The sequence below is a fragment of the Peromyscus maniculatus genome, chromosome 8, assembly GCF_049852395.1.
Source record: "Peromyscus maniculatus bairdii isolate BWxNUB_F1_BW_parent chromosome 8, HU_Pman_BW_mat_3.1, whole genome shotgun sequence".
Taxonomy (NCBI): Eukaryota; Metazoa; Chordata; class Mammalia; order Rodentia; family Cricetidae; genus Peromyscus; species Peromyscus maniculatus.
The window spans coordinates 19166745-19190724 of NC_134859.1; the positions used below are offsets into that span (position 1 = coordinate 19166745).

At 50.8% G+C, this 23980-nt stretch overlaps 1 protein-coding gene and 1 long non-coding RNA gene across 2 annotated transcripts in view; one reads left to right on the plus strand and one right to left on the minus strand.

Annotated features, from left to right (window-relative positions):
* LOC107402420 (protein Spindly-like) overlaps nt 1-23980 on the minus strand; it is a 40878-nt gene that overhangs the window by 10850 nt on the left and 6048 nt on the right. Inside the window, exons 2-4 of the mRNA XM_076578163.1 lie at nt 21259-21424; nt 19170-19359; nt 17503-17638 (exon numbers count right to left, since the gene is read on the minus strand). Of these exons, the coding sequence (XP_076434278.1) occupies nt 17619-17638; nt 19170-19359; nt 21259-21330 (282 nt within the window). The 5' untranslated portion in view covers nt 21331-21424 and the 3' untranslated portion in view covers nt 17503-17618. The remainder of the gene's footprint in view (nt 1-17502; nt 17639-19169; nt 19360-21258; nt 21425-23980) is intronic.
* Nucleotides 1870-4011, plus strand: LOC121831757 (uncharacterized). The gene is made up of 2 exons (XR_006075307.2): nt 1870-2865; nt 3547-4011. It is a non-coding gene; the product is annotated as an uncharacterized LOC121831757 (long non-coding RNA).

Consider the following 23980-nt stretch of genomic DNA (forward strand, 5'->3'; position numbering starts at 1 on the left):
CAATGCTGCTGACTGATCACCACATACACTGTGGTGTGTAAGCACATACCACACACAGGTACACACTCACATGCAGTAATAATACATATGTAAAAGCCAAACACTGTGTGACCTCATTCATCTGGGAGCTCCTACAGCATGATGACTATAGTTAACAGTAACACACTGTGTATTTCAGATAGTTAGAGGAAAGAACTTTCAAAGTTCTCACAACAAGAAAGGGAAAAGTTTAAGATACTAAAACCATGAGTAGTTCTGAGATATTAATAAAGTGATGGACATTAATTACCTTGATTTGATCATTATACAATACATACATGAATGGAAGTATCACATTGTACCCTATAAATATGTCCAATTTCTATGTGTCAGAAGAAAAACAAATAGAACTTTCAATATGGAGTTGGAGACATAGAAAGCCCTTGAGATCAAGACTCCATCTCAGCCTTTCTGGTGGTGGATCCCAAGGACACATGACTAATTTCTGGTCAATGGAATGGCAGCAGACAACACATGCACTGTATTTGATCAGTCCTGGAATGCTCCTCCAGAGGTTCAGTGGGGGGTGGGAAGGAAGGGAGGGAGGTCCTTCCATCAGGCACTCTGACTTCCCACAATCTCCAAATGACACTCACAGGGCCCTCATGCTCATGAGTCATGTTACATGGGACCTATCTGAATGCAAAAACACAGTGCAACTCCCCTAAAACATCCTCATGCCAGAAGCTGGACACTTGGTCTCCAGAGGAAGGATGGGATTAGCCAGGATAATTCAGGCAAAGGATTTCACACTTATCCACTGAACTTTCCACATTCTGAATAACTACAGAGAATGCACAGTGGCCCCATGGCCATGTGTGCCCAGCAATCCCCAGTGTTGGGTGTCAAGTGTTGGGTGTCAGTCATGTTTTACACCCACCACCCCATCATGAGAAACACTGGAAACCTGGTGGTTGAGAGACTGCAGCTCCTGCACAGGGGAAGCATGGACTTGACAGAGTCCCAGGAAAGAGCAGGTAACAGAATGAGCTCCCCACACTGCATAAACTGCAAGTGCATGTGGACAGAGGTTGAGACATATCTAGACAGAACGATTATTCACAAATACAGTTATTCAGGTGGAAGGTCCACTGAGGATAGGACAAGTGAAAGCATGTGCTCCCAGGATTCTCACACCTGATTCTGGGCTCTGTCTGCAATTCATTCTATTGTGGCTCGTGAATGCTGTGTATTTATTCACTACTGATCTATATATTTTCAGACTGTTCCCTCTAAAACTAAGGGCCACTGGCCTTGCAGCCTAATACTCAGCTAATAACCCACCACAAGCTAAAAGATTAGTGGTGCAGAGGGAAAATAGGAAATGAGGTATGGTTACATTTGGAGCCAGATGTAAGACGCAGAAGATGGCACCCCGCAGGTGCGTGCCAGTAATAAACCATGATGCCTATGGAGAATCTGAGATGCTGAGACAGAGGGTGAGTTCAGACATTTGAGATGAGGAAGCAGCACTGTCAACTGTGTGTCTCCTCTCAAGGATGCAGTGACCTCAGAAGAGATGGAGGGCTGCCACAAGATGTATGTGATTCCCATGGAGGGGTCTCTGTGAAACACTTCCAGCTACTTTCCCAATCTATGTGTTTCCAAGGATGCTTGACATAGTTTGGGAGAGACTAAGGATGGGCCAAGCTGGGAGGTAACTGAGGCCGGGATGCCCTTTGGGATTCTCAGAATGAAGTGAGGTGAGGCCTCTGTGATGTCACAGGTAAATCTGCTGCAGAAACACCAGTGTTCTTTGACTGGAGCAACACAGAGTCCACCAAGGAGGGCCGGGATTTGAAGCAGGTCCAAGTGTCTAGGTAAGTTTGGGCTGTTTTCTGGGACGGATGTTGCCTGAAATTCATCGTGTGAGTGACTCAGTCAGTGTGGGGTACTTCTTCATTGAGGCCTTAAATGAGGAGAATGAAACATAGTGAGGTCATTGAAATGTTCCTGCCTGAGGTCAGCTCATCCTAAGAACTAGAAAGATCAGGGGTCAGACATCTTATCACAGTGGGACTGGTCCCTCAAGACCACAAGGAGAGACACCCCTCGTCTCACCAGGGAGAGAGGCCTTAAGATGAAGCTGTACAGGTGTCTCTAGGCCAGGACTCAGCACCCAACATAGGTAATGAAGAAGGATCCATTCCTGTTTGAATGGCCACAATAGACCAGCATGCAAGGGATGGCCACCCCCAGTCTGTGCTGAAGACTGGTACAGGATGAAGTTCTGCTGTTGTGCTGTTCTCCAGTGAGTGATGCTCTCAGAGGTCATCGACTGCCATTGCACGTCCAGGTACAGAAATTTCATGACACCCTGCTTTCTGGGCAATCCTACTTCAAGCTGGGTTTAATGGTGGTGAAGGAACAGGTTGCAGGACAATTTATCAATCAGTTTGGTACCCAGGGCCCAGAAGATGGCACACTCTAAGTTTCATGATGAGAGAAACTTGCTGATAACCAGGGCATCAGAAATGATAAACCAAGAATTACACTTTGCACATCGGGACTGAGTGTGCACACCTCATCCCCACTGGACTTGCTCTTCCCAGGGGTAAAGTTCCCTAGAGAAAGAGGAGGCCTGGATCTGAGCTTCTTCCCATGAAATGGTCATAAAAGATGCCTTCAGATACTTCCCATAAGTACTAGCCCAAAATGTACCCATGCGCCTGGACAGCCCTTGAGATTTCCCAAACAGTGAGACCTGGCCTCTGTGACCTCACAGGGTCACTGTCATGGTTAAAGGTGAGCCCTATGTCTAAGGGCAGCAGAGTGAGAGTAGGCAGGGATTTGAACCAGGAGAATGTGGGAAGGGATGCATTTCAGGTGAGTGACTGCAGAAAATTCTTTAGGTGAAGAAGTGATCTCACACCAGTTTATGTAGTAGGCAGGGAGATTTCTGGAAAGGGGTTTTGAAGGCACAATTCAGTGTCTGAGGGGTTTTGATGGACAAGACAGATGTGATCTTCAGAAGAATTGTGATTCAAGGACCAGAAAGAGATCCTCACAGAGCCTGGCCATGCATGACATACAGGGACAAGATACCATATCCAAATCAGGGAAAGAGGCCTTGTGAAGATCTACACAGCCTCCAATAGCAAGGCATCCTCAAGAAACACAGAGGACTACCCTCTATTGTAACTCCCTGTGATATTCCTTCATGGACGGTACCACAGGAAGCAAATGCAGCATGATGTCTTGATGGGACTCACTTGAGGGTCTCACAATGTAGAAGTACCAAACATTCCACATGAGTTCATGGGCAGTTGCCACCACATGGCAAGTGAGCTGTGCAACATGAAAGTCTTTTCTAACTTTCTTCCCTATATATTTCATCTTTCTACTTGTATAATGTAAATTTGTATCATCTGGATAGTAGTTTATAGATGTCTGTGTCTGTGCATGTTTCCCTGAGGACAGGTCAATGACATGCCATAAAAACACCAATATTATCCTCTACAATTATCAACAAGTCTATTTATTGTTTTGTTTTTTCTTTCTTTTCAGAAATGATGACCATATACGAATACTAATGTAAACGTAAGTTTTGACATACAAGAACTCAGAATGATACACTACACCAGCTGTAAAGAAACTGGTATGTTTGACGCAGAGGATGGCCAGAGGCTCAATAATAAGATACATAGGCATGCCAACATGGATCAAATGAAAGAGGCCTTGGGAAATTAAAAAAATAGTGTGAGTGAGCCTGAGCTTGATCCTGAGAGGCCTAGCAAAATGCAAAAAGCAATATGCTGCTGATATGACTCCTAACCATGAAGCATATTGCTATAATTGGCAAGGGCCCAAAATGAAGAGAGATATGGGCCTGGGCTAATCCCTGAACCTGAAGAGGCCTGGGTCCAACAAGAGAGGTATGGGTCAGGCTTATCCCTGACCCTGAAGACACCTGACCCAACAAGAAGAGATGTGGGCCTGGGCCTACCCCTGATCCTGAAGAGGCCCGGGCCCCAACATGAAGAGATGAGGGCGTGGGCCTACTCCTGATCCTGAAGAGACCTGAGCCCAACAAGAAGATATGTGGGTGAAGCCTACCCCTGAGCCTAAAGACTACTGGGCCCTAATAAGAAGAGGTATGGGCCTGAGCCTACCCCAGACCATGAAGAGGCCTGGGCCCAAACAAAAGAGGTGTAGGCCTGGGCCTACCACTGACCCTGAAGAAGCCGAGGTCCTAAAAAGAGGAGGCATGGGCCTGGGCATATCCCAGTCCCTGAAGAGGCCTGGGCACAAACAAGAAGAGATTTGGGCCTGGGCCTATCCCAGATTCTGTAGAGGCCTGGGCCCCAACAAGAAGATGTGTGGGCCTGGGTCTACCCCTGATCCTGAAGAGGCCCGGGCCCCAACAAGAGGAGATGTGGGCCTGGGCCTACTCCTGACCCTGAAGAGGCGTGGGCCCGAACAAGAAGAGATGTGGGCCTGGGCCTACCCCAGACCCTGAAGAGGCCTGGGCCCCAACAAGAAGAGACGTGGGCCTGGGCCTATTCCTGATTCTGAAGAGGCCTTAGCATAAACAAGAAGAGATTCAGACCTGCTCCTACTCCTAACCTTGAAGAGGCCTGGGCCCATACCAAAGAAACCTGGGTGAGCCAACTCCTGATCCTGAAGAGGTTTGGACCCCAACAAGAAGAGATGTGGGCCTGGGCCTACCCCAGACCCTGAAGAGGCCTGGGCCTATCCCTGATTCTGTAGAGGCCTGGGCCCCAACAAGAAGAGATGTGGGCCTGGCTCTATCCCTGACACTGAAGTGACCTGGGCCCTAACAAAAAAAGGTGTGGGCCTGGGTGGATTCATGACTCTAACGCGGCCTGTGTCCAACCAGAAGAGATGTGTTCCTGGGCCTATCCCTGATACTGAAGAGGCCTGGGCCCAAAAAGAAGATATGTGGGCGAAGCCTACCCCTGAGCTTAAAGATGACTGTGACCTAATAAGAAGAGTTATGGGCCTGAGCCTACTCCAGAGCATGAAGAGGCCTGGGCCACAAGAAGAGATGTGGGCCTGAGATTACTCCTGACGCTGAAGAGGCCTGGGTCCAACAAGAAGATGCGTGGGCCTGGGCCTATCCCTGACCCTGAAGAAGCCTGGGCCCTAACAAGAAGAGGTGTGGGCCTGGGCCTACCCCGGACCCTGAAGAGGCCTGGGCCCAACTAGAGAGATGAAGGCCTGGGCCTATACCTGATTCTGTAGAGGCCTGGGCCCCAACAAGAAGAGATGTGGCCTGGGCCTACCCCTGACCCTGAAGAGGCATGGGCCAAACTAGAGAAATGAAGGCCTGGGCCTACCCCTGATCCTGAAGAGGCCCGGGCCACAGCAAGAGGAGATGTGGGCCTGGGCCTACTCCTGATCCTGAAGAGGGCTGAAACCCACAAGAAGAGATGTGGGCCTGAGTCTACTCCTGAACCTGAAGAGGCCTGGGCCCAACAAGAAGAGGTGAGGGCCTGGGCCTACCCCTGACCCTGAAGAGGCCTGGACCCAAAAAGAAGAGATGTGGGTCTGGGCCTATCCCTGACCCTGAAGAGGCCTGGGCCCTAACAACAAGAGATGTGGGCCTGGGCCTACCCCTGACCCTGAAGAGGCCTGGGCCCAACTAGAGAGATGAAGGCCTGGGCCTACCCCTGATCCTGAAGATGGCTGAACCCCACAAGAGATGTGGGTCTGGGACTACCCCTGACCCTGAAGAGGCCTGGGCCCCAACAAGAAGAGATGTGGGCCTAGGCATACTCCTGAACCTGAAGAGACCTGGGCCCAACAAGAAGAGGTGTGGGCCTGGGCCTAGCCCTGACTCTGAAGTGACCTGGGCCCTAACAAAAAAATGTGTGGGCCTGGGTGGATTCATTACTCTAACGCGGCCTGTGTCCAACCAGAAGAGATGTGTTCCTGGGCCTATCCCTGATACTGAAGAGGCCTGGGCCCAAAAAGAAGATATGTGGGCGAAGCCTACCCCTGAGCTTAAAGATGACTGTGACCTAATAAGAAGAGTTATGGGCCTGAGCCTACTCCAGAGCATGAAGAGGCCTGGGCCACAAGAAGAGATGTGGGCCTGAGATTACTACTGACGCTGAAGAGGCCTGGGTCCAACAAGAAGATGCGTGGGCCTGGGCCTACCCCTGACCCTGAAGAAGCCCGGGCACAACTAGAGAGATGAAGGCCTGGGCCTATACCTGATTCTGTAGAGGCCTGGGCCCCAACAAGAAGAGATGTGGGCCTGGGCCTACCCCTGACCCTGAAGAGGCCTGGGCCCAACTAGAGAGATGAAGGCCTGGGCCTATACCTGATTCTGTAGAGGCCTGGGCCCCAACAAGAAGAGATGTGGCCTGGGCCTACCCCTGACCCTGAAGAGGCCTGGGCCCAACTAGAGAGATGAAGGGCTGGGCCTACCCCTGATCCTGAAGAGGCCCGGGCCACAACAAGAGGAGATGTGGGCCTGGGCCTACTCCTGATCCTGAAGAGGGCTGAACCCCACAAGAAGAGATGTGGGCCTGAGTCTACTCCTGAACCTGAAGAGGCCTGGGCCCAACAAGAAGAGGTGAGGGCCTGGGCCTACACCTGACCCTGAAGAGGCCTGGACCCAAAAAGAAGAGATGTGGGTCTGGGCCTATCCCTGACCCTGAAGAGGCCTGGGCCCTAACAACAAGAGATGTGGGCCTGGGCATACCCCTGACCCTGAAGAGGCCTGGGCCCAACTAGAGAGATGAAGGCCTGGGCCTATACCTGATACTGTAGAGGCCTGGGCCCCAACAAGAATAGATGTGGGCCTGGGCCTACCCCTGACCCTGAAGAGGCCTGGGCCCAACTAGAGAGATGAAGGCCTGGGCCTATCCCTGATCCTGAAGAGGGCTGAACCCCACAAGAAGAGATGTGGGCCTGAGTGTACTCCTGAAACTGAAGAGGCCTGGGCCCAACAAGAAGAGGTGTGGGCCTGGGCCTATCCCTGACCCTGAAGAGGCCTGGACCCAAAAAGAAGAGATGTGGGTCTGGGCCTATCCCTGACCCTGAAGAGGCCTGGGCCCTAACAACAAGAGATGTGGGCCTGGGCCTACCCCTGACCCTGAGGAGGCCTGGGCCCAACTAGAGAGATGAAGGCCTGGGCCTACCCCTGATCCTGAAGAGGCCCGGGCCCCAAAAAGAGGAGATGTGGGCCTGCGCCTACTCCTGATCCTGAAGAGACCTGGGCCCTAACAACAAGAGATGTGGGCCTGGGCTTACCCCTGATCCTGAAGAGGCCCGGGCCCCAACAAGAGGAGATGTGGGCCTGGGCCTATCTCTGACCCTGAAGAGGCCTGGGCCCAACTAGAGAGATGAAGGCCTGGGCCTATACCTGATTCTGTTGGGGCCCTTGGCCCCAACAAGAAGAGATGTGGGCCTAGGCATACTCCTGAACCTGAAGAGACCTGGGCCCAACAAGAAGAGATGTGGACCTGGGCCTAGCCCTGACTCTGAAGTGACCTGGGCCCTAACAAAAAAATGTGTGGGCCTGGGTGGATTCATTACTCTAACGCGGCCTGTGTCCAACCAGAAGAGATGTGTTCCTGGGCCTATCCCTGATACTGAAGAGGCCTGGGCCCAAAAAGAAGATATGTGGGCGAAGCCTACCCCTGAGTATAAAGATGACTGTGACCTAATAAAAAGAGTTATGGGCCAGAGCCTACACCAGACCATGAAGAGGCTTGGGCCCAACTAGAGAGATGAAGGCCTGGGCCTATACCTGATTCTGTAGAGGCCTGGGCCCCAACAAGAATAGATGTGGGCCTGGGCCTACCCCTGACCCTGAAGAGGCCTGGGCCCAACTATAGAGATGAAGGCCTGGGCCTACCCCTGATCCTGAAGAGGCCTGGGCCCCAACAAGAGGAGATGTGGGCCTGGGCCTACTCCTGATCCTGAAGAGTCTGAACCCCACAAGAAGAGATGTGGGCCTGAGTCTACTCCTGAACCTGAAGAGGCCTGGGCCCAACAAGAAGAGGTGTGGGCCTGGGCCTACCCCTGACCCTGAAGAGGCCTGGGCCCAACTAGAGAGATGAAGGCCTGGGCCTACCCCTGATCCTGATGAGGCCCGGGCCCCAACAAGAGGAGATGTGGGCCTGGGCCTACTCCTGATCCTGAAGAGACCTGGGCCCTAACAACAAGAGATGTGGGCCTGGGCTTACCCCTGATCCTGAAGAGGCCCGGGCCCAAACAAGAGGAGATGTGGGCCTGGGCCTATCTCTGACCCTGAAGAGGCCTGGGCCCAACAAGAAGAGATGTGGACCTGGGCCTACCACAGACCCTGAAGAAGCCTGGGCCCTAACAAGAAGAGGTGTGGGCCTGGGCCTACCCCAGACCCTGAAGAGGCCTGGGCCCAACTAGAGAGATGAAGGCCTGGGCCTATACCTGATTCTGTAGAGGCCTGGGCCCCAACAAGAAGAGATGTGGGCCTGGGCCTACCCCTGACCCTGAAGAGACCTGGGCCCAACAAGAAGAGGTGTGGGCCTGGGCCTAGCCCTGACTCTGAAGTGACCTGGGCCCTAACAAAAAAATGTGTGGGCCTGGGTGGATTCATTACTCTAACGCGGCCTGTGTCCAACCAGAAGAGATGTGTTCCTGGGCCTATCCCTGATCCTGAAGAGGGCTGAACCCCACAAGAAGAGATGTGGGCCTGAGTGTACTCCTGAAACTGAAGAGGCCTGGGCCCAACAAGAAGAGGTGTGGGCCTGGGCCTATCCCTGACCCTGAAGAGGCCTGGACCCAAAAAGAAGAGATGTGGGTCTGGGCCTATCCCTGACCCTGAAGAGGCCTGGGCCCTAACAACAAGAGATGTGGGCCTGGGCCTACCCCTGACCCTGAGGAGGCCTGGGCCCAACTAGAGAGATGAAGGCCTGGGCCTACCCCTGATCCTGAAGAGGCCCGGGCCCCAAAAAGAGGAGATGTGGGCCTGCGCCTACTCCTGATCCTGAAGAGACCTGGGCCCTAACAACAAGAGATGTGGGCCTGGGCTTACCCCTGATCCTGAAGAGGCCCGGGCCCCAACAAGAGGAGATGTGGGCCTGGGCCTATCTCTGACCCTGAAGAGGCCTGGGCCCAACTAGAGAGATGAAGGCCTGGGCCTATACCTGATTCTGTTGGGGCCCTTGGCCCCAACAAGAAGAGATGTGGGCCTAGGCATACTCCTGAACCTGAAGAGACCTGGGCCCAACAAGAAGAGATGTGGACCTGGGCCTAGCCCTGACTCTGAAGTGACCTGGGCCCTAACAAAAAAATGTGTGGGCCTGGGTGGATTCATTACTCTAACGCGGCCTGTGTCCAACCAGAAGAGATGTGTTCCTGGGCCTATCCCTGATACTGAAGAGGCCTGGGCCCAAAAAGAAGATATGTGGGCGAAGCCTACCCCTGAGTATAAAGATGACTGTGACCTAATAAAAAGAGTTATGGGCCAGAGCCTACACCAGACCATGAAGAGGCTTGGGCCCAACTAGAGAGATGAAGGCCTGGGCCTATACCTGATTCTGTAGAGGCCTGGGCCCCAACAAGAATAGATGTGGGCCTGGGCCTACCCCTGACCCTGAAGAGGCCTGGGCCCAACTATAGAGATGAAGGCCTGGGCCTACCCCTGATCCTGAAGAGGCCTGGGCCCCAACAAGAGGAGATGTGGGCCTGGGCCTACTCCTGATCCTGAAGAGTCTGAACCCCACAAGAAGAGATGTGGGCCTGAGTCTACTCCTGAACCTGAAGAGGCCTGGGCCCAACAAGAAGAGGTGTGGGCCTGGGCCTACCCCTGACCCTGAAGAGGCCTGGGCCCAACTAGAGAGATGAAGGCCTGGGCCTACCCCTGATCCTGATGAGGCCCGGGCCCCAACAAGAGGAGATGTGGGCCTGGGCCTACTCCTGATCCTGAAGAGACCTGGGCCCTAACAACAAGAGATGTGGGCCTGGGCTTACCCCTGATCCTGAAGAGGCCCGGGCCCAAACAAGAGGAGATGTGGGCCTGGGCCTATCTCTGACCCTGAAGAGGCCTGGGCCCAACAAGAAGAGATGTGGACCTGGGCCTACCACAGACCCTGAAGAAGCCTGGGCCCTAACAAGAAGAGGTGTGGGCCTGGGCCTACCCCAGACCCTGAAGAGGCCTGGGCCCAACTAGAGAGATGAAGGCCTGGGCCTATACCTGATTCTGTAGAGGCCTGGGCCCCAACAAGAAGAGATGTGGGCCTGGGCCTACCCCTGACCCTGAAGAGACCTGGGCCCAACAAGAAGAGGTGTGGGCCTGGGCCTAGCCCTGACTCTGAAGTGACCTGGGCCCTAACAAAAAAATGTGTGGGCCTGGGTGGATTCATTACTCTAACGCGGCCTGTGTCCAACCAGAAGAGATGTGTTCCTGGGCCTATCCCTGATACTGAAGAGGCCTGGGCCCAAAAAGAAGATATGTGGGCGAAGCCTACCCCTGAGCTTAAAGATGACTGTGACCTAATAAGAAGAGTTATGGGCCTGAGTCTACACCAGACCATGAAGAGGCCTGGGCCACAAGAAGAGATGTGGGCCTGAGATTACTCCTGACGCTGAAGAGGCCTGGGCCCAACAAGAAGATGCGTGGGCCTGGGCCTATCCCTGACCCTGAAGAGGCCTGGGCCCAACAAGAAGAGATGTGGGCCTGAGCCTATTCCTGATCCTGAAGAGGGTTGAACCCCACAAGAAGAGATGTGGGTCTGAGTCTACTCCTGAACCTGAAGAGGCCTGGGCCCAACAAGAAGAGGTGTGGGCCTGGGCCTAACCCGGACCCTGAAGAGGCCTGGGCCCAACTAGAGAGATGAAGGCCTGGGCCTACCCCTGATCCTGAAGAGGCCCGGGCCCCAACAAGAGGAGATGTGGGCCTGGGCCTATCTCTGACCCTGAAGAGGCCTGGGCCCAACAAGAAGAGATGTGGACCTGGGCCTACCACAGACCCTGAAGAAGCCTGGGCCCTAACAAGAAGAGGTGTGGGCCTGGGCCTACCCCAGACCCTGAAGAGGCCTGGGCCCAACTAGAGAGATGAAGGCCTGGGCCTATACCTGATTCTGTAGAGGCCTGGGCCCCAACAAGAAGAGATGTGGGCCTGGGCCTACCCCTGACCCTGAAGAGACCTGGGCCCAACAAGAAGAGGTGTGGGCCTGGGCCTAGCCCTGACTCTGAAGTGACCTGGGCCCTAACAAAAAAATGTGTGGGCCTGGGTGGATTCATTACTCTAACGCGGCCTGTGTCCAACCAGAAGAGATGTGTTCCTGGGCCTATCCCTGATACTGAAGAGGCCTGGGCCCAAAAAGAAGATATGTGGGCGATGCCTACCCCTGAGCTTAAAGATGACTGTGACCTAATAAGAAGAGTTATGGGCCTGAGTCTACACCAGACCATGAAGAGGCCTGGGCCACAAGAAGAGATGTGGGCCTGAGATTACTCCTGACGCTGAAGAGGCCTGGGCCCAACAAGAAGATGCGTGGGCCTGGGCCTATCCCTGACCCTGAAGAGGCCTGGGCCCAACAAGAAGAGATGTGGGCCTGAGCCTATTCCTGATCCTGAAGAGGGTTGAACCCCACAAGAAGAGATGTGGGTCTGAGTCTACTCCTGAACCTGAAGAGGCCTGGGCCCAACAAGAAGAGGTGTGGGCCTGGGCCTAACCCGGACCCTGAAGAGGCCTGGGCCCAACTAGAGAGATGAAGGCCTGGGCCTACCCCTGATCCTGAAGAGGCCCGGGCCCCAACAAGAGGAGATGTGGGCCTGGGCCTATCTCTGACCCTGAAGAGGCCTGGGTCCAACAAGAAGAGATGTAGACCTGGGCCTACCACAAACTCTGAAGAGGCCTGGGCCCTAACAAGAAGAGGTGTGGGCCTGGGCCTACCCCGGACCCTGAAGAGGCCTGGGCCCAAATAGAGAGATGAAGGCCTGGGCCTATACCTGATTCTGTAGAGGCCTGGGCCCCAACAAGAAGAGATGTGGGCCTGGGCTTACCCCTGACCCTGAAGAGACCTGGGCCCAACAAGAAGAGGTGTGGGCCTGGGCCTAGCCCTGACTCTGAAGTGACTTGGGCCCTAACAAAAAAATGTGTGGGCCTGGGTGGATTCAATACTCTAACGCGGCCTGTGTCCAACCAGAAGAGATGTGTTCCTGGGCCTATCCCTGATACTGAAGAGGCCTGGGCCCAAAAAGAAGATATGTGGGCGAAGCCTACCCCTGAGCTTAAAGATGACTGTGACCTAATAAGAAGAGTTATGGGCCTGAGCCTACACCAGACCATGAAGAGGCCTGGGCCACAAGAAGAGATGTGGGCCTGAGATTACTCCTGACGCTGAAGAGGCCTGGGCCCAACAAGAAGATGCGTGGGCCTGGGCCTATCCCTGACCCTGAAGAGGCCTGGGCCCAACAAGAAGAGATGTGGGCCTGAGCCTACCCCTGACCCTGAAGAGGCCTGGGCCCAACTAGAGAGATGAAGGCCTGGGCCTATACCTGATTCTGTAGAGGCCTGGGCCCCAACAAGAGGAGATGTGGGCCTGGGCCTACCCCTGATCCTGAAGAGGCCCGGCCCACAACAAGAGGAGATGTGGGCCTGGGCCTACTCCTGATCCTGAAGAGTCTGAACCCCACAAGAAGAGATGTGGGCCTGAGTCTACTCCTGAACCTGAAGAGGCCTGGGCCCAACAAGAAGAGGTGAGGGCCTGGGCCTACCCCTGACCCTGAAGAGGCCTGGACCCAAAAAGAAGAGATGTGGGTCTGGGCCTATCCCTGACCCTGAAGAGGCCTGGGCCCTAACAACAAGATATGTGGGCCTGGGCCTACCCCTGACCCTGAAGTGGCCTGGGCCTAACTAGAGAGATGAAGGCCTGGGCCTACCCCTGATCCTGAAGAGGGCTGAACCCCACAAGAAGAGATGTGGGCCTGAGTCTACTCCTGAACCTGAAGAGGCCTGGGCCCAACAAGAAGAGATGTGGGCCTGGGCCTATTCCTGATTCTGAAGAAGCCTGGGCCCTAAAAGAAGAGATGTGGACCTGGACCTACCCCTGACCCTGAAGAGGCCTGGGCCCAACTAGAGAGATGAAGGCCTGGGCCTACCCCTGATCCTGAAGAGGCCTGGGCCCCAACAAGAGGAGATGTGGGCCTGGGCCTACTCCTGAACCTGAAGAGGCCTGGGCCCAACAAGAAGAGGTGTGGGCCTGGGCCTACCCCTGACCCTGAAGAAGCCTGGGCCCAACTAGAGAGATGTGGGCCTGGGCCTATACCTGATTCTGTAGAGGCCTGGGCCCCAACAAGAAGAGATGTGGGCCTGGGCCTACCCCGGACCCTGAAGAGGCCTGGGCCAAACTAGAGAAATGAAGGCCTGGTCCTACCCCTGATCCTGAAGAGGCCCGGCCCACAACAAGAGGAGATGTGGGCCTGGGCCTACTCCTGATCCTGAAGAGTCTGAACCCCACAAGAAGAGATGTGGGCCTGAGTCTACTCCTGAACCTGAAGAGGCCTGGGCCCAACAAGAAGAGGTGAGGGCCTGGGCCTACCCCTGACCCTGAAGAGGCCTGGACCCAAAAAGAAGAGATGTGGGTCTGGGCCTATCCCTGACCCTGAAGAGGCCTGGGCCCTAACAACAAGAGATGTGGGCCTGGGCCTACCCCTGACCCTGAAGAGGCCTGGGCCCAACTAGAGAGATGAAGGCCTGGGCCTACCCCTGATCCTGAAGAGGCCCGGGCCCCAACAAGAGGAGATGTGGGCCTGGGCCTACTCCTGTTCCTGAAGAGGCCTGGGCCCTAACAACAAGAGATGTGGGCCTGGGTTACCCCTGATCCTGAAGAGGCCCGGGCCCCAACAAGCGGAGATGTGGGCCTGGGCCTATCTCTGACCCTGAAGAAGCCTGGGCCCAACAAGTGATATTTGGCGAAGCCTACCACTGAACTTAAAGATGACTGTGCCCTAATAAGAAGAGTTATGGGCCTGAGCCTACTCCAGACCATGCAGAGGCCTGGGCCAGAAGAAGAGATGTGGGCCTGGGCCTACCCCTGACCCTGAAGAGGCCTGGGCCCAACTAGAGAGATGAAGGCCTGGGCCTACCCCTGATCCTGAAGAGGGCTGAACCCCACAAGAAGAGATGTGGGCCTGAGTCTACTCCTGAACCTGAAGAGGCCTGGGCCCAACAAGAAGAGATGTGGGCCTGGGCCTATTCCTGATTCTGAAGAGGCCTGGGCCCAAAAAGAAGAGATGTGGGTCTGGGCCTACCCCTGACCCTGAAGAGGCCTGGGCCCAACTAGAGAGATGAAGGCCTGGGCCTATACCTGATTCTGTAGAGGCCTGGGCCCCAACAAGAAGAGATGTGGGCCTGGACCTACCCCTGACCCTGAAGAGGCCTGGGCCCAACTAGAGAGATGAAGGCCTGGGCCTCCCCCTGATCCTGAAGAGGCACGGGCCCCAACAAGAGGAGATGTGGGCCTGGGCCTACTCCTGAACCTGAAGAGGCCTGGGCCCAACAAGAAGAGGTGTGGGCCTGGGCCTACCCCTGACCCTGAAGAGGCCTGAACCCAAAAAGAAGAGATGTGGGTCTGGGCCTATCCCTGACCCTGAAGAGGCCTGGGCCCTAACAACAAGAGATGTGGGCCTGGGCCTACCCCTGACCCTGAAGAGGCCTGGGCCCAACTAGAGAGATGAAGGCCTGGGCCTATACCTGATTCTGTAGAGGCCTGTGCCCCAACAAGAATAGATGTGGGCCTTGGCCTACCCCTGACCCTGAAGAGGCCTGGGCCCAACTAGAGAGATGAAGGCCTGGGCCTACCCCTGATCCTGAAGAGGCCTGGGCCCCAACAAGAGGAGATGTGGGCCTGGGCCTACCCCTGATCCTGAAGAGGGCTGAACCCCACAAGAAGAGATGTGGGCCTGAGTCTACTCCTGAACCTGAAGAGGCCTGGGCCCAACAAGAAGAGATGTGGGCCTGGGCCTATTCCTGATTCTGAAGAGGCCTGGGCCCAAAAAGAAGAGATGTGGGTCTGGGCCTACCCCTGACCCTGAAGAGGCCTGTGCCCAACTAGAGAGATGAAGGCCTGGGCCTATACCTGATTCTGTAGAGGCCTGGGCCCCAACAAGAAGAGATGTGGGCCTGGACCTACCCCTGAACCTGAAGAGGCCTGGGCCACAACAAGAAGAGGTGTGGGCCTGGGCCTACCCCTGACCCTGAAGAGGCCTGGACCCAAAAAGAAGAGATGTGGGTCTGGGCCTATCCCTGACCCTGAAGAGGCCTGGGCCCTAACAACAAGAGATGTGGGCCTGGGCCTACCCCTGACCCTGAAGAGGCCTGGGCCCAACTAGAGAGATGAAGGCCTGGGCCTACCCCTGATCCTGAAGAGGCCCGGGCCCCAAAAAGAGGAGATGTGGGCCTGGGCCTATTCCTGATCCTGAAGAGGCCTGGGCCCTAACAAGAAGAGATGTGGGCCTGGGCTTACCCCTGATCCTGAAGAGGCCCGGGCCCCAACAAGCGGAGATGTGGGCCTGGGCCTATCTCTGACCCTGAAGAAGCCTGGGCCCAACAAGTGATATGTGGGCGAAGCCTACCACTGAACTTAAAGATGACTGTGCCCTAATAAGAAGAGTTATGGGCCTGAGCCTACTCCAGACCATGCAGAGGCTTGGGCCAGAAGAAGAGATGTGGGCCTGGGCCTATTCCTGATTCTGAAGAGGCCTGAGCATAAACAAGAAGAGATTCAGACCTGCTCCTACTCCTGATCCTGAAGAGACCTGGGCCCAACAAGAAGAGATGTGGGCCTGGGCCTAGCCCTGACTGTGAAGAGCAGCAACAGTAATATCAACAACAGAATCAGCAACAAATCAGCAACAGGAATAACAACAGCAGCAACCAACAGGAACAACAGAAGGAACTGCAAGAATAGCTTCAGCCACAACAACATGAACAGTAGCAGCAACAGCCGCAACAGCTCTCATAACACAGATCTAAAAGCCTTTCTCAGTCTTATTGCACATGTCTTGTCCTATCATTGTGTTTATAGTGTTCAATAAATATAAGGTTATCTACAACCATGGCTGATCTTGAGATGTTTATTTTGGCTAACACAAAGGCCCCTCCTGCCAGGGTAACAAGTAAGCTGATGGCCCTTCCACCTCTCTACTTCTGATTCTCAGATCCAATTCTGCCCAGTCTCATGCCCACCTGAGTCTACTGCAGTGTGTTATCTCCCTTTCCTCTCTCATCCCATTCCCAACAGATCACAAAGCTCTCCTCCAACCTTTCTTCCCCCAACTAACCTGATTATCCCAGCTTCCAACACTAGCAAGCATAACCTGGAAACACATCACTCGAGCAGGAAAAGGAAACCAGGCCACAGAAAATTTCCTAACACACAGCACACAGCCACCACACAGATCAGGGAGGATCAGGAACCAAGGAACAAAGCCCTCACCCAACAGAGACAACAAGCAGATATCAGCACACAGACCTGTAATCTTCCCAGTCCCACATGCCTGGACATCGGCATAAAAACAGTCACTAACAGCCAGGACAACGTCTCCACTAGAGTCCAATCACTGTAACACAGCAGGCACTCAATATTCCAACCTACCAGAAGCACATCGAAAAGACCTTACTACAACATGTATGAAGATCATAGACACCCTTAAGAAAGAAATGGGAAAAATCTCATTAAGAATTCAAGGAAGGGGCTGGAGAGATGGCTCAGCGGTTAAGAACAGTGGCTGCTCTTCCAGATGTTCTGAGTTCAGTTTGCAGCAACCACATGGTGGCTCACAGCCATCTCTAGGGAGATCTGACGCCCTCTTCTGGCATAAATGCATACGTACAGTTAGAGCACTCATCCATAAAATAAAGATAAGAAGGAAGAAAAAAAAAAAAGAAATCAAGGAAAATGCACACACCATGTAAAGATATGAATAAACTCCTTTAAATAAAATCCAAGGAAACACAAAGAGTGTAAGGAAATGTATAAAACTGTTCAAGAACCGATAAGAAAGTAGAATCAATAAAATCCAAACTGAGGCAATTCAGAAAATAAAAAATTTGAGTATTTGAACAGGAACTACAAAGGCAACCGTCACCAAGAGCCTCAGTACTGGTGGCTTCCACATTATTCTTTCACTCCTCCAAGAGATCTTTCCTGCCCAAACCTCTTAGAGCAACCCCTGACTCACAGTGCCTACTTTATTTTATTAGCTGCAATTTTTTAATTAATTTACATTTTGCTATCTTTCTTCTCTTCTTTACTCTAGAATCTAAAAGCTCCGAGACTGGGAAACATGCCTAGCATTTAACTACTTGTGGGATGCATGCCTAATGACTTACAGATCCAAGTACACAAACTTAATAAAGCCTGCATTATTACCGATCATCTCAGGTTGTAGGACAGATGACCCTTTGAATGACACAGTGCAGTCCACTGGCCTATTAAGTTTAGGATGTGCTAAATGCCAGCTTTGCTTGGACAAAGCCTCCAGAACAAAGCTCACCATTTCTTCTTTGATGCGCTCTGTGATCTTTTCAGTAGCCTCCTCATGAGCATGGAACAAGCTGATGATGCTGGTGTTGTCAGGGTCCAGTATGTTTCCATCTTCATCTCTGATGATCAGATCGAGCTCAAGGATTCTGTAAGGCAAGAACCGGAGGTGACCCTCACTGTAGAGGCCTTCAGGGTGTCTTCTGCAGCAAAGGGTTGATTAAAAGCTAAAACCTCTAGGAAAAGGGAAATGGCTAAGTAAACTGATCAGTAATGGAAAACTAGGGAGTGGAGTTAAAAGTGTATCGTTTGGGGGCTGGTGAGATGGCTCAGTCGGGAAAACGCTCTTTCCAAGCAAGGGGACCTGAGTTAGAGTCTCTGAAGCCACAGAACAAAAGCAGGTATGGTGGCAGATGCTTGAAATCCCAGTGCTGGAGAAACAAGCAGATCCCTAGCGCTCACTGGCTGGCCAGCCCAGACAACTTGGTGAGTTCTCGGCCAGTGAAAGACCCTGTGCAACACAAAGAAATGAGAACCAGTGGGTGGAGCCTGAAGAAGGACACTTCAGGTTTTCCTCTCGCCTCTGTCTGCATCTGCACACACATGTGCACCTGCATACATGAAAACATGCACACACAGAGATAGTATGTAATTTTGGCATGTGTAGTAAAAGATCTCCACGAATAAAATAAAATGTGGAATAAGTGTACTTTATGTGAAATAAATCAAGCCACAGAGTCAGATGTGTTTTCTGGTTGTATGTATAAGAACAGCCATGAACAGCGATCTAGATACAAAAAAGGACCAGTTCACACACAGACCTGAGTCACCCAGGAGGAAAGCAGAGGGCCTGGGGCTGGGAGACATGGAGTAATCAAAGGAGGCATGTGCAGTGTCTCAGTTTGTTTAATGTTTCAGCATACACACACACACACACACACACACACACACACACACACACACACACACACACACACATGCACACACGCACACACACACATACACACACAGAGGTATTCCTATATCATTCAACAAATATGTGAAATGGTTGTTGGGGTCAAACAATGTGAGATATAGTGATTGCTACCCACTGCTTGCTCTTCAGCTGCTTGGCTTCAGGCCACAGGCTTTCACTTCTTTGGTATTGATCTGTGTCAACAGCACCTGTCACTCTGCCTGTCACCGGAGACACCAACAGCACTGACAGGAAACTCACAAGCATCAGCTATCTTCAGCCGTGGTACACTCACCACCCCCAACCCTGAAAAGCAGGTTCTGTTAGTAGTCCCATTTTCCAGATTTAAAAGAGACTACGAAGAGGGAGCTAGCTAGTTTTCTCGGAATCAGTGTTAATACAAGCTAACACAGCTCCCTGCCTGCTCTCTGCACCTTTACTGTAAACTGTTTTGCTCCTCGGAGCAGTGTATGCATTGGGCTGGGAGGAGGAGCCGGTTGGCAGGTTGTAACTTGAAGCTCCTCTTGCACTTAATGCTGGTCAGAGCATGTCAATCATCCATGCTCCCTTAGGAGGGAGCCCCATTGCTCTCTTCTGTTCAAGAAAGTAATGCTACAAATCTGAGGAGTGGTATGAAAGGAAACCCTCCCCCACCCCACAAATATTTTTAAAAGAAAGAGAATAAAGGAAACGTAAACCAGATTTTGCCAAGCTCACTATCACACCTTCCATTTGAGTTAGCTCAATCTGAAGAGCCAGCACCTCTGAAGACGTGCTATTGCCCATGCGCTGCCCAGACATTAGCCAGAGCTCTTCCGATTTGCGAGTGAGAACTTCCTCTTGGTGATCCAGCTTCTGCTTCAGCTGCTTTTCACTTAACCTTGCTTCATCTAGTTCCACTTTCAGTGTCTCTAACTAAATCAGGAAAAGAGAAAGAGGCACAACCTTTGAACTGAGGGTTCCTTGAGTTCCTTTGACTTTCCATCCTGAAAACTGTATTTAGAGTCTAGACCTGATTTTCCAGATGCTACTCTACAGAAACTCACTGGATCTCAGTGACATGAGCAAAGCACCTCTCCCTCCCCACTGCAGTGCTGGGAACTGAACACAGGGTCTTGGGTTTGCAAGTTAAACATCTCTCACCAAGTTACATCCCCACCCACTAAGCGTCTTTTAAACAGTGACCTATACTATTCTAGAAATTCAGGAATAACCCACACTAGTCACCCAAGTAGACCTGACTTGTTTCGAGGCAACTGAAGGTGGTATAACCAAATACCAGGCAGCTGTAAAGAACGGGAAGCAGTCCTCATCCCCAGCCCTTAAGAAGAGACATGGGTAACAACGACACAAGCAGGTAACCTGATCAGAAGACCACAGCAGTGTGATGATGGTCTGGACTACAGGGACAGGAGCTACCGAGAGATCTTATAGGTCAACTCTTGGAATTCAGTGACAGATTCAACATGAGAAATAAGACAAAGATAATGAGTAAACCTTGAGAATTTTAAAACAAATGGTTTGAGAATATCGGCAACACCATTTTTTAATATTTACTCTTTCTTCAATAAAAAGAATTCTTTATAATTATCATCTTTATAATTATCTTTGCTTTACCTAGTCCCAAATATTTCCTCTATCATATCTGCTTAGGTAATTAGGGCGACTGCTAAATCCATGCAGGAATGAAAGACAAGAATACATCATTTCCAGTTACCCATGTCTCTAATCAGATTAGCTGCAAACAGGATTACTACCTGTCAGAGCTACAGGCAAGATGATTCTGTATTATACAAAAGCATTATTTACTTAAATATGATTTCACCGATACCATTATTCAAATGGAAAATTATGTTGTAGTTTAATAAAAATTATAGGTGGAAACAGACATGGAAAACTATTAAAAGACACTATAAAAATACTAAAAATTGAAAAACAGACTTCTGAGAAAATAGGGCATTAAAGAAATCTTATCAAGTTTTCATAGAGTAGGATCTGAAAAACTAACAACAACAACAACAACAACAACAACAACAACAAAAACCCCCAAAAAACAGGGCACAAACTGCACATGAAGAGAAGGATAAGCAGAGCCCTAGACTTCTTGGAGGAAACTGGAGGTCCAGGGCAGCCGGGGGTTCTGAGAGTGAAGGGCGCTCACTGAACAGCTGCCCTGTTTACAGCGGAGCCAGCACATGAGGAATCAGCAGCAGAGCACGGCACAAGTTCAGTCCCGGGACTTACTGCCCGACAGCCGCAGTCAAATAGCAGCTGACAGCTCTAGTTCCTGTTTGCCAGCCATTAGCATCCTGTTCCGTCACCATGGAGATAAGACGACATCCTTCACAAGCTTTGTTCAGAAACTGGATCTTCCCTAACTTTTTCTTTCATAAACACTTGTTTCACCTCTAAAGCACATTAACTCACCAGACAGTACTGGTTTGTATGCGGAGTAGCAGCACATTACTAACTGCAGGAACTGCTACAGGACTAGTTAGTTCTCTTGCAAGGTGAACCACACCACATGCTATAAGGAGGCCATACTGATCACCAATATTACAAATATTCCAAAAACAAATATTCAATACCCAATTTAAATAATTAAATAAATAATTTCACGTCATTAGAAGGCTAGTACGTACACAAATTCCTTCCGTAGCTTATTTCTCAGTGTTTCCACTCAAAACATGAAGCTAGAGGAAACTGATCTCTGGCCTTTTTGCACAGCTAGTCCTTGAGCACCCCCCCCCAACCCGCCCCCATGCTCACAGGCATCTAAACAACACAGGCTGTTTTGCGGACACAGATCCAAACCTTGTTTTTCAGGCCGCTCACTTCCTGCCTGTGGCTTCTGTTTAGCTGCATTTCCAGCTGTTCCTGCTGCATTTTCTGTTGTTTCACATTCACAGCTCAAACTTTCCAACATCCGACTCTTGAGCTCAACTTCTCTTTGTAGGGCATACTTCTCTTGGTTAGAATTCTGAAAACACACTTCATTGCATTAAAAATTTTTAATCATTAGGTATTAGTTAGCATCTTAAACTGGCTCATACCTGTTTCATTTGCTACTATCCAAATAACAACCAACTGTCAACTTGAGAATAACGCAGTTATCAGTTTTTTACTTTTCTGGGGTGTGGGCAGGGTTACACGCATGTTCATGTGGGCAAGCACACATGTACATGTGTGTTAGTGTAGGCCAGACAACAGTCTCAGGTATTGTTCCTCAGGCAATGACCATCTTATTTTGGGGACAGTCTCTCACTGACCTAGAACTTGCTTGCCAAGTAGACTAGGTGGGCCTGCCAGTGAACTGAGCCCCAGCGACCCACCTATTTCTGCCTCTCCTGCACTAGAATTGATAAGCATGTACCAACATGTCAGCTTTTCAAGTATGGGTTCTGGGAACTATACTCAGGTAAGCATTTTACCAAATGAGCTATGAGCTCAACCCTGCTAATCAGTCCCAATGAACCCCAAAAAGTGGAGATTGCAGTGGCCTAAAAACAGTCAAGCTGAAGATAGGAAGCATTCTCTGGATTCCAAATTCAATGAACCTTCATACTGATGAGTGATAAAACTTTCCTGAAAAATTCTTACACTTGGCTAAATATCAACCATCACGGTAGCAGCCAAGTCTTATCTCAAGCTCATCAAAAACTAGGAATTTGACTGATTATTAGGAAAATTACCTTTTACTTAATACAGTACAACAACAGAATTTTTCCACAATTAAAGTCCACTTGAGAGACAACAAGAAAAAGTAAAGGGACCTTTGGTAGCACAAGACCAGAATCACTGTACCCACCTTACAAAGACAGTCAGCTGTCTTCCCAACAACTGTCCATTCCATTCCATGCTCACGTAAACAGCCAGCAAATGTGCCAGGTAACAAACCCAGAGATAGATAAAACATGGTGCCTAACCTCAAGATCAGTCTAGAACAGACACACACTTAAAAACTGTCAGTCACAGTGATCGGTACTGAGGACAAGGGTGGGCTAAGAGGAGGCTTTTTTTTTTTTTAATTTTAATTTTTATTTTTTTTTTAGAACTAGATCCTGCAAACACTATATGGAGGACCAAGGAGAAATTTAATTCTACTTAATATTATGCAAAGAATCCCAAGGAGTTATGAAGTGATTAAAAGAAAACCTCTCACATTTATGCCTTCAAGGAATATGCATATGCCACATTCTTTTTTTTTTTTTTTTTTTTTGGTTTTTTTCGAGACAGGGTTTCTCTGCGTAGCTTTGCGCCTTTCCTGGAACTCACTTGGTAGCCCAGGCTGGCCTCGAACTCGCAGAGATCCGCCTGCCTCTGCCTCCCGAGTGCTGGGATTAAAGGCGTGCGCCACCACCGCCCGGCCATATGCCACATTCTTAAGTCCAAGTGTCCAAAACAGAGACTCCAAGACAGCTAAGAATTCTTTTCAAGTATGTACCATAATTCTGACTAACATAATCCTTATTATTTCAACAACTGAGTAGACTTACCACTATGGCATTACCTATCGGGTGGAATGTTTTATGAGAGCCTATATCACCATGACTAAGATAAGAGACAGTGCATAATGTCCGAGGGCAGAGGATGTTACATAGTGGAACACAGGAGAACCTGGAAGAGGAGGCTTTCCAAGGGAACGGATGTATGAGCAGGTTTTCAACGTAGAGGTAGGAAATGCTCATGGATACCAGATGCTGTGATGCACAGAACAGAGGGGAAGCATGTTCAACAATCACATTGTGCCAGGCATCCAAACTCGAGCACAGCAGCAGACGTCATTTGCATCTTATCTGCAGGAGTTATGTTCCAGAACCCCAGCCTGATGTCTGGACCCTCAAACAGTACCAAACCCCACAAATAACACACACCCCTCCTCCATATACAGTATTTATCCGGGCAAAATTTAATTTTAAATTTGACACAGTAAGAAATTAAAGATATAACCAATAATATAAAGAGCTGATTAAAAAGTTATGTGCCATTTTTCTTTCAAAAATCTTACTGTTCTTATGATGTGAGACAGTGTAATACCCATGTGACAGAGATGAGGTGTGGCCAGTGTAAGGCCTGATAACACAGTGTTACATGATAATTGTGAGACCAAAATGAGCCATCTTAGAAATAAGACCAAAATGCTTTCACCCTAAAATTAAGGCCTAAGATTTCTCCTTTTGGGAATAGGCCATTAGTTACTGAAACCAGTCAGTTCAGATTCCAGAAACCAGGAAGTGTAAAAGTACAGAGTCACAAGATAGTCACGAGGGAATGCCTGCCAGACTATGGAATGTCCTCTCCCTGGTTTTCAGGGTAACTGACCACAGAAATGCCCCCACCTGAGGGCAGCCAATGAGAAATGGTGGCGGGCAACCACTCCCTTAGAAGTAATTTCTAGAAGTCCCTAGAAGCAGGCCAACCAGAATTGTATCCGTACTAGCACCCCTAAATGATGTAACCTTGTGACTTTTCCCTTTAAAAACTGAGCTTGCAGACAGGTGGGCGCTTCCTCCAGCCTCCACTGTGTTGGATGTAT